This window comes from Theropithecus gelada, chromosome 6 (genome assembly GCF_003255815.1).
Source record: "Theropithecus gelada isolate Dixy chromosome 6, Tgel_1.0, whole genome shotgun sequence".
NCBI classification, from domain to species: Eukaryota; Metazoa; Chordata; class Mammalia; order Primates; family Cercopithecidae; genus Theropithecus; species Theropithecus gelada.
The window spans coordinates 38,666,740-38,676,916 of NC_037673.1; the positions used below are offsets into that span (position 1 = coordinate 38,666,740).

Consider the following 10,177-nt stretch of genomic DNA (forward strand, 5'->3'; position numbering starts at 1 on the left):
ATAAAATGTAGAAGAAAAATACATCAATCTATTGTGGGAGAGAAAGGAACATAAAATATTTTCTCACCAATATAAATATTTTAGATTATATATTTAGCATTCTTCTACCATTATTCATCTTTTTAAGGCAGGTAATTGAGAATGGACTGTATTTAATAGCTTGGTGACAGAGGCACAGATATACAGGCAAGCAAATCATTCGCTCACCCCACTGAGATTTTTGCAGTCTTACTCTTGGTAGCCTGACACTTGGAAGCAGGAGGAGGCAGCAAGTCACTGCAGGTTGATCATTAAAAGGAAATTGAGAGTTGACTGTAATTTAAGTTTAAAGTGCTATGAAATACCACCACTCCTACATGTATTCATTATTGTTTGTGGGAATACTACTCACAGTGATTTAATAAGGCTACAAATGCTTTCTTTTTAACCTTTTCAATATTCCAGGTCTGTAGTGATATGTGAGAATTATAAAGATAAAAGGCTAAGTGCTACAAGTATAAAGTAGTATGCATTTTAGAGGTGAGGAGATAGAAGCCCAGATAGGTAAAACAGCATGCCACATCTTCCTCAGATTAAAGTAGAACCTCGTTCTCTGGACTTCAACTTCGATACAACAGTCTAGCATCCCCTTCAATTCAAAACTCTTCTTTTGGCTTACGTATCAGGCCATTCTTGCATTCTTACAAAGAAACACCTAAGACTGGGTAATTTATAAGAAATGAGGTTCAATTGGCTATCATTTCTGCAGCCTATACAGGAAGCAAGGCACCAGTACTTGCTTCTGGGGTGGCCTCAGGGAGCTTCTACTCATAGCAAAGACAAAGCGTGTGTAGGCATCTCACATGGCAGAGCAGTAGCAAGAGAGAGCTGGGGGGAGGAGTCACACACTTTTAAATAACCAGATTTTGTGAAAACTTACTATCACGAAGATAGCACCAAGCCATGAGGGATCCACTCCCATGACCCAAACACCTCCCACCATGCCCCATCTCCAGCATTGGAGATTACAATTCAAGATGAGATTTGGGTGGGGACAAATATCCAAACTATATCATTCTGCCCATGGCCCCTCCCAAATCTCATGTCCTCCTCACACTGCAAAATAAACTCATGCCTTCCCAACAGTCTCCCAAAGTCTTAACTCATTCCAGCATCAACTACAAAGTCCACAGTCTCATCTGAAACAAGGCAAGTCCCTTCCACTTATGAGGCTGTAAAGTCACAAACAAGTTATTTACTCCCAAGATACAATGGGGATATAGGCATTGGATAAACACTGCCATTTCAAAAAGGAGAAATCAACCAAAAGAAAGGGGCTACAAGCCCCATGCAAGTTCAAACCCCAGCAGGGCAGTCATTAAATCTTAAAGCTCCAAAATAATCTCTTTTGACTCTGTGTTCTACATTCAAGGCACACTGCTGCAAAGGGTAGGCTCCCACGGCTTTGGGCAGCTTTGCCCTGTGGCTTTGCAGGGTTGCCCCAGGAATGCTCTCACAAGTTTTAGTTGAATGCCTGTGGCTTCTCCAGGTAGAGCACGCAAACTGCCAGTCAAGCTACCATTCTGTGGTCTGGAGGATGGTAGGCCCCTTCTCACAGCTCCATTAGGCAGTGCCCCACTGGGGACTCTGGGGGGCTCCAACTCCACATTTCCCCTTGGCCCCACCCTAATAGAGATTCTCTGTGAGGGCTCCATCCCTGCAGCAGGCTTCTGCCTAGACACCCAGGCTTTCTCATACATCCTCTGAAATCTAGGCAGAGGCTCCCAAGCCTCAATTCTTGCATTCTGTGCACCTGCAGGCTTAATACCATGTGGAAGCCATCAAGTCTTATGGCTTGCACCCTTTGAAGTAGCAGCCCGAACTGTACCTGGGCCCCTTTGAGCAAGGCTGGAAGACTGAGTGGCTGGGATGCAGGGAGCAGTTGTCTTGAGGCTGTGCAAGGCAGCAAGCACCGGCCTGGTCCAGGCACACAAAACCATTCTTTCTTCCTAGGCCTCTGGGCTTACGATGAGAGGGGCTGCTGTCAAGGTCTCTAAAATGCCTTGAAGGCCTTTTCTCCAATGTCATGGGTATCAGCACTTTGGCATCCATTTAATTATGCAAATATCTCTAGCAAGTGGTTGCTCTACAGCCTGCCTGAATTCCTCCCCTGAAAAAGCTTTTTCTTTGCCACATGGCTAGGCTGCAAATTTTCCAAACCTTTATGTACTGCTTCCTGTTTAAAAAGAAGTTCCAACTTTAAGTCATTTCTTTGCTCCTACATCTGAGCATGGGCTGTTAGCAGCATCCAGGACACATCTTGAACACTTTGCTGCTTAGACATTTCTTCTGCCAGATACCAGAGGTCATCACTCTTAAGTTCAAACTTCCACAGGTGCCTACAGCATGAAGAGAATGCAGCCAAATGCTTTGCTAAAGCATAATGAGGGTGACCTTTGCTCCAGTTCCTACTAAGTTCTTCATTTCCACCTGACACCTCATCATCATAGACTTCATTGTCCGTACCACTACCAGCATTTTGATCACAACCATTCAACTAGTCTCTAAGGAGTTCCAAACTTTCCCTCATTTTTCTGTCTTCTTCTGAGTCCTCCAAACTCTTCCAACCTCTGCCTGTTACCCAGTTTCAAAGCTGTTTCCATATTTTCAGGTATCTTTAGAGCAGTGCTCCACTCCCACTTACCAATTTTCTGTAATAGGCTGTTCTTGCACTGCTATAAAGAAATATCTGAGACTGGGTAATTTAAAAGAAAAGAAATTTGATTGGCTATTGGTTCTGTAGGCTATACAGGCAGCACGGTGCCAGCATCTGCTTCTAGGGAGGCCTCGGGGCGCTTTTCCTCAAGATGGAAGGTGAAGCACAAGTAGGCATCTGACATGGTAAAGTGGGAGTGAGAAAGAGTAAGAGGGCCACACACTTTTAAACAATCAGATCTTGCTAGAACTCACTATCACAAAAACACCACCAAGCCATGAGGGATCCACTCCCATGGCCCAAACACCTCCCACCAAGCCCCACCTCCAGCACGGGGGATTACAATTCAACATGAGATTTGGGTGGGGACAAATATCCAAACTGTTTTAGCTTAAGAGATCACAATCTTCTCTCTTCTCTTCTGTTGACTCCTTTCTTCTTATTGATTCCTACCCTATGATATACACCCTCATCATCTTATCTATCCTCAAACATTCAAATCTTAAGCTCTTTCTCCATTTATATCCCCTTTCTCAACCTCTTATACACACAGCAATCAGATCAGAAATTCAGAACAACTAAAACCTCCATTCTAGTATTTTCTGCCACCTTTTACATATTTATATAATCACCTGAAATTCAAGGTGCAAAGCTGAACTCATTATCATCCTTCCCCAAATGACTTCTCCATTTTACGGCACCACCAATTTCATTGTCCCTCAGGACAGCAAACTTAAAGCACTCTTTTCCTTCTAATCTCCTTAATACTGTACTATTCCTTTTCCCATGTCTCTCACTCCCTTTTTCCAGTCAATTAATGCTTCAGTGATTATCTGATAGATGCTGGGGGTAGGAGATGTTAAAAATGGGTAAAACAGGACTCCTGCCCTCAAGAAGCTAAAGATCTAGTGAAGGGGGAAGAAACTGGACAAAGAGATAAAGTAAGACAATGGTAAGTGCAATTTAGAGAAGAATAAAATAAAGATGTAAAAAAGTAGAGAAGGAAGCAATAAATTCCCACTGGGATAAGGAAGGAACTCCAGAAGTGGCATGTGACCTCAACCTTAAAGAATTAGGACCTCTATAGATAAACTGTGCTGGAAATGCAATTCAAGGCAAAGGAAATACCTATGCAAGGTCAAGCAAATGTGAAACTGCATGCCATGTTCAAGGAATAGCAAACATTCTTCTTTGACTAAAAGATTGTCAAGTAGGGGCATACAGTCTCCACAGAGAAAGAAGAGGAATGGGGGTTGGTGCTTTAAATTGGCAAACTCTCCCCCAATCCTCTGAGAAGGACTGTGTGTAAAAAGTGAACTATGCAAAGAGGCAGATATATTGACATGTGTACGGTTAAAACAGTACAGAGGAAAACCATATGGGAATAAATCAAAAAAGGCCTTGAATGCCAAGCTAAAGAAATGTGGACTGTATTTTGTGAGCAACAATTAGCCTAGAAAATGTGTGCATGTGTTTTGTTTTGTTTTTTCATTTAAGAGAAAAACAAGATCAAATCTAGATTTCTGGGAAATAATCCTGGCAGCCATACAGTAGACCGAGTGAAAAAAGGTGAGAAGATGTTACTGTCACATGATGACATAATAGGATATGAACTGACAATGGGAACAGGAGAGACTGAATTCAATAACTATTTCAAAAGCAAATCAGAGGAGTTTAGCAACACAACAAAGGATAAGCAGTGGATCTTTAGCTTGAATAATAGAGGATGGCAGAAATACCTAGAATGTGAAAAGCGGGTACACTTTGGGGTGCAAAGTTTTACACATCACAACTCTGAGATGATTACCAGACACATACCAGTCACTCACTAAGCCCTGTGACACTGGTTAAGTTACTTATCTGAGTTTTGGTCCTTCAAAATTTCAAAGCCTGTATTCTCAACTGTAAAGCAGGGATAATAAGTGTAGCTAAAACAGTTGCTGAATATTAAGTAAAATAATGAAATCAGTGCCTGACACAAAGCTAGTATTATAGTAATAGTATTTATAATAGCAGAATGTGGAACTTAAAAATGCCCACAAATTTTGCAAGAGGTTACTAGCATCTTTTAAGAAATTATTTTCAGTACAGAGGGAGAGTTTTGCTTACAAGAGTTTAGTGGTTAAGCAATAAAGTTGTGGAGTGAAGACAAACTATTCTGTCTGTAGAGCCTTCATAAAAAAAAACAGTTTTGTAATATTGTCATCACTCCGTATCTCACACTTTCAGCCCATGACTAGAATAGTTACCTGGTCCATGTGAGGAACATAATAATTGCTTGCTGAACATGAGAAAACTAAGCCAACTGGAAGGGAGAAATGAAGAGAAGATCTTAGTTCTACAAATAATCTTGAGGAAACAGTATTAGAAGCATAAAAGTTTTTTCAAGTTGCCCTTGGAAAGGAATAGAAATGCTTTATTCTCTGAATCAGAGTAAAGACAGTAAGTCTGGGGAGACAATTGAGGAATTCACACTGGATGGGCAGCCTCTACCTTTTTCATAAGGAAATAAAGTTCACTGCGTAGAGTGGGGGGACTACGAAATCAGTCTGAAATCTGGAGAAAGCAAATTAGATAATTCTTCCATTTTAATATGTATTTGACTTCATTTCTGTAGCCAACGCCATGGTCCCGTCTTCTATCATGTCAGATTATATCAGCAGCACCCTAGGCAGCTCCTCTGCTTCCTAACCTTCCCCTTCCCAGGGTATAGTATATTCCCAAGGGAGCACATATTTCCTTCTACTATGTTCACCATTATTCTTTTAAGATTTTAACCCCTCTATGAGACTTCTCTGATCCTTTTACCCATCAGACAATCATTCTCTCCTCTGGCTACTATCGCATTACCTTTGTTTCCTATATAGTTTGATGACTTAATTTATTTTTCCATCTGCAATCATTTCCTTACATATTCCAATGAACCCCTTAAAAGGGGGAAACAGTTTCCTCATTTTTATTCTTCCAGCAGTTAATTCAGCATCTGGTATATAACAGATGTTCAGTCAATGTCCATTTTGTCTAACTGAACGATTAAACAAATGAGTAAACTCCTAACTAGAAGAAATTAGAGAATAAAAAGGGTTCAAATCTACATCATTTCGGATAACCTTTCTACTTTTCTAGGTATTAAACAGCAACCAAAACAGTTTTTTAGTTCTTAGTGGAAATGTAAAGGGGTTAATCAAAAATTGTAAAACTCAACTGTACTTTTAAATAAATTATATTCTAATAATTATATTTGAACTAGTGTGTCCATGTTCTGGGAATTCACTTTGAACACAATAATTAAAGTATACCAGGAGGGGTTTACCCAGGAAGAACACTGTATCTTTCCAAGTGATTCAGTACCAGTAAGAGATGCACTACTGGACTGAAATGACAGTCTATCCTTGCATTACAAATTGCAAGAGGAAGCACTTGGGCTTCAAAATACATTTTGGCATGCATTATAGACAGTATTTAATAACATCATTAGCAAATATTGGGGACTTTCACAAATTAAGCAGTCGTCTGAACAAAACTGAAAGCAACAATTAACCAATACACTGACTGTAAAATCTACTATAATGAAGTTCCTAAACTGGATAAAAAATAATCCATCAACAATTTTTAACTGAGGTGCTCTATGTATGAACCACAGCACTAACACCGGTACCAAAACCAATGAAACTTAGAATTCTTCTGAGCCTCAAGAAGCTTGCAAAGCTAGCCAAGTCATTATTAAAATAGTATGAAATTTCCTGGTGTCAGGGAGAAAAATTCTAAGATTCTATGAAATACAGTATCACATTTTATCCAAAGTGAATATAAAAGATTGCACTTCACTTAATCTATTGGAAATGACACAGATTACTTCACAGTTGCTGTATTCAAGAACTCAACTTCAGATAGACTATGCCCAATTAGTACAACAGTATGTTTCAAAAAAAGAAGCTCGAATACCATAATTCCTTATTAACAAGTTTATAATTCTCAAAACAACTGTTTGAAGTATTTTTAATGTGAGTTTTACAATTCTGATTTCACAATGTAGGAAGGCAACTAATGTTAAATATCACAAAGTATCCGGTCTTATGCCCAGTATTTTAATTAAGAACTAGCTCATTTACTTTTCACATTCTTAACTCTTTGAAGTTATCTCTTCTTTTAAAAATGAAGAAATCAGGAGTAAAGCAAGGTCAAATAACTTGCCCCAAATTACCCAACTATTAAATCTCACAGCTGAGGTTACAACCCAGAATGATTTGACTTTATAGTCAACTCTCTTCTCACTACACATTGATGGCTCCTTTAGGGATTACAATGACCATGACCTCTATTTTACAATGAGCTGTATTAGGTATATACACAATGAATCTCTAAAAGATTAAATTAAAACAATAAGAATAAAAGCAAACACTGCCTTGGCATTAAACAAAAAAATTTTTGGTTGCCCAAACTTTATGTTTTTACATACTGTAATCTAATCCACAAACAGCTGCCCTTCAGCTGCAACCCAAACTGCCTCACAGTTCTCAAATTATTACTAAACTTTAATTCCTCATGAATTTTCTTCAAGCCTTCTTTGAACAACGAAATGTTTGTCACAACAGCAACTTTTTAAAACAATAGTATCACTATAAAATGACTAATTCAGATTAATTCTAAACTTCCTTATGATTTAGAAATACAGATCTCATATAATCTCTCACTCTTTATTTTTGCAATCAGTTTTAAATGGCTGTGTATATTTTATTTCAAACTGAAGTACATTTTGTCAGGGCAAGCCGAAACAGCATTTTCTGCACTATTTATATTAACCTGGAAACACCTATGGACATAGGTGCTTACTAAATTCTGTTAATATAGCATTTTAAATAGTAAACAGAGTTACCTGTGTGCCTCAGTAAAACTGGAGTAAACCAAAATTATCAAAACAGATACGTACCTAAGCTCTCCCACAACTCAACATTTTGATACCAAGCAGAGAAACCACTATACACATGAGCTCGACGAACTCAATTTAAAATACAACTATATTATTTCCAGCACCACATCTAAGCAGGTTTTTAATGCACAAGTTAAACTCAAATTTATTAAGTGCCCCTTTCGCCTTCATCCAAAACACATATGCCTGCATATAAATTAAATCACTCAACTAATTACATCTTTTACAGACCTGAAATTGTAGAAATTATCCTTGTTAGGAAGTTTACCAGTAAATCTATTTTACATAGATTTTTCACATGTATGTTATAGCCAAGTTTTCAAACAGTTGCACAGGAGTAAATAGCTTTACATCTTTCTGTACTAATTCTCAAAACCGATCTGCTGAAAAAAATGTTGGAAACCAGTGCACTGATAATCTAATTAGTAGGCATTTCCAAGACTTAAGTTCTATTATACTGTATTATATTTTATAAACTGGCTTGTAAAGGGACCTAGTTCCCCCAAAACTAAGTCCCTGAACTTTCAGAATAAAATACTAAGTTATAAAAATGTACTCTTGTAGCTAAGTGAAAGCTGACCACTCAGTTTATAAAACAGTGATCTTACACTGTGATATGCAAAATAAAACAAATTAGAAAATGCACTACGCTTTCACTCTCACCTTAGCCAACAAGGAGCCCAGGTTTAACAAATTACTGTAGATAACAGTCATTACGTCAGGTACGACATAGCGTAAAAAACTGATCTCATACAGAATGTCTACAAGTTTTTTTTGTTTGTTTACTTCCTAAGGTGTTTCATAGATCTCAGAAACCGATTCTGTACAGCTGAACCGGGTTACACTCCAAGCTACAGCCCGTGTGAAATATGACTTCGTCGGAATCAGCAGGCTAAATCCTGTTTATCGTGGAGAGAAAAGAATCTTGTACGTAACTACTAAATCTTCAACGAGATAATGTCGAATAAATTCTAGTACTGTGAGTGATACAAGAAACACTGGCTAGCAATGGGATTAGGTCATTAAAAATATAAGCCGGGTTTCCTCAGTTCGGAAGGTGTAAACAAACCCATCTCCACTGCAGAAGGTAAACAATGAACCTGCAGCAGGGTGAGGGGGCGGTCTTTAGCCAACTACAGTCCCAGCGGCCCGGGAAAGGGAAGCAGAAGGGAAACAGCATAAACCAGACATTTAGCAGTAATGACCAGTCCTAGGTTTCACTACCGAGTTATCAATGCTGCGGGTCCCCACAGGACGGTGGGCAAAGGGGAAAGCAGTCACGAAGTCGGCAAACACCGAGCAGGTCCGGCTTCTGCTCCGGGGACGGGGAGGGCAGGATGTGGTCGCTCTTTCCTCAAACATCCTCCTGCAACCTAAATAACAGCCTCTACCTCCCTCCGGCTGCCCCCAGCTTGGGCTGCCGGACTCCAGGATAGGTGCAAACCACTCTGCCGGAGCTCGAGCCCAGAGGGTCGCTGGGTCTGCCGAGTTTCACTCGGGGCTCCCCCGCACCCGCAGCAGCCCGAGGCCCGGAGAAGGGCTCGGGCGAGGGAAGCGGGCGCCGGGAAGGGGGATGGGTCCGGAGAGGCGGACCCGGGCTCGGCTCCCGGGGGCCGGCAGGCGGGGCTCCGGCTCTGCCACCCGCACCCCGCCGGTCCCGTGCGGGGCCCGCCCCTGCCTCTGGCCCCCAGCCCCGGACCCGGCTCCTCCCCAGCAACGCGCCCTCGCCGGCGCCCGCGGCGCCCCGCGTTACCTCGGGTCAGATCCAGCGGGACGTTCTCCTCGCCGCTGTCATTCCGCCCTGCGCGAAACAGACACACAGCCCCAATTAGGATTCGCTCTCAGGCCAGCTGCGGCTGCCCTGGCTCCGGCCAGCGCCCCGGCTCGCTCCCCCACCCAGGGCCAGGGGAAGGCAAGTGCCAGGGGTGGCGGGCGCCAGGCGACGGGGAGTGAGGGTTGCAGCGGGCTTACCTCGTACTCGGAGGTTCTTCAGAGAGCGGCCGCGGCCGATCGCCGCCATATTGACGGGTTTCAGTCACAACACCGGAAACCTCGCCCAATCGCGCGAGAACCCCTTCCCCTCCCCGCGCGCCGCACCCGCCCCCCGCGGCACCTCCCCCGCCCCCTAGGCGGCGACGGCGGCTGGTGGTGCTGTCTCTGCCCGGGCGCGGAAGGAGCACTGAGCCGACCCCAAGGTCTGCACGAAGTTCGCTGCGCCAGCCCACCCGCCCACGCCGGACCCGGAGGGCACGTCCGCCGGGAGGGGCAGTTCCCACGAGGAAAGTCCCATTGATGCGAGTTGGCAGCGTAAAGGATGCTCCCCTTCGGCCGCCGCGGAAGCCGTCGTCCAAACGCAGGCGAGCGGGGAGGAGGAGGCCGGAATGCGGCCGGCGGGCCACCTGCCCTCGCCTGCCTGCCAGTCTCCTGCTTGCTCTCAAGCCCTGCTACAGACTGACCTGCTCCCCAGTGTATCCATTGAAACAATTTTTATAAAAACGCTGCGCACAGTTTGAGCCTCCCTTCCTGGAATCGCTTTGCTCCTACTAAGTTAA

General features: G+C 42.7%; 1 protein-coding gene across 3 annotated transcripts in view; it reads right to left on the minus strand.

Moving 5' to 3' along the window:
• RICTOR (RPTOR independent companion of MTOR complex 2) overlaps positions 1-9,676 on the minus strand; it is a 129,101-nt gene extending 119,425 nt beyond the window's left edge. For all 3 annotated transcript variants that reach the window (XM_025388458.1, XM_025388457.1, XM_025388456.1), the window contains exons 1-2: positions 9,597-9,676; positions 9,379-9,426 (exon numbers count right to left, since the gene is read on the minus strand). Coding sequence is in view for 2 of the 3 variants with exons in the window: in XM_025388457.1 (XP_025244242.1) it covers positions 9,379-9,426; positions 9,597-9,645 (97 nt within the window). In the remaining variant the exon portion in view is untranslated. The remainder of the gene's footprint in view (positions 1-9,378; positions 9,427-9,596) is intronic.
• Positions 9,677-10,177: the final 501 nt, after the last annotated feature.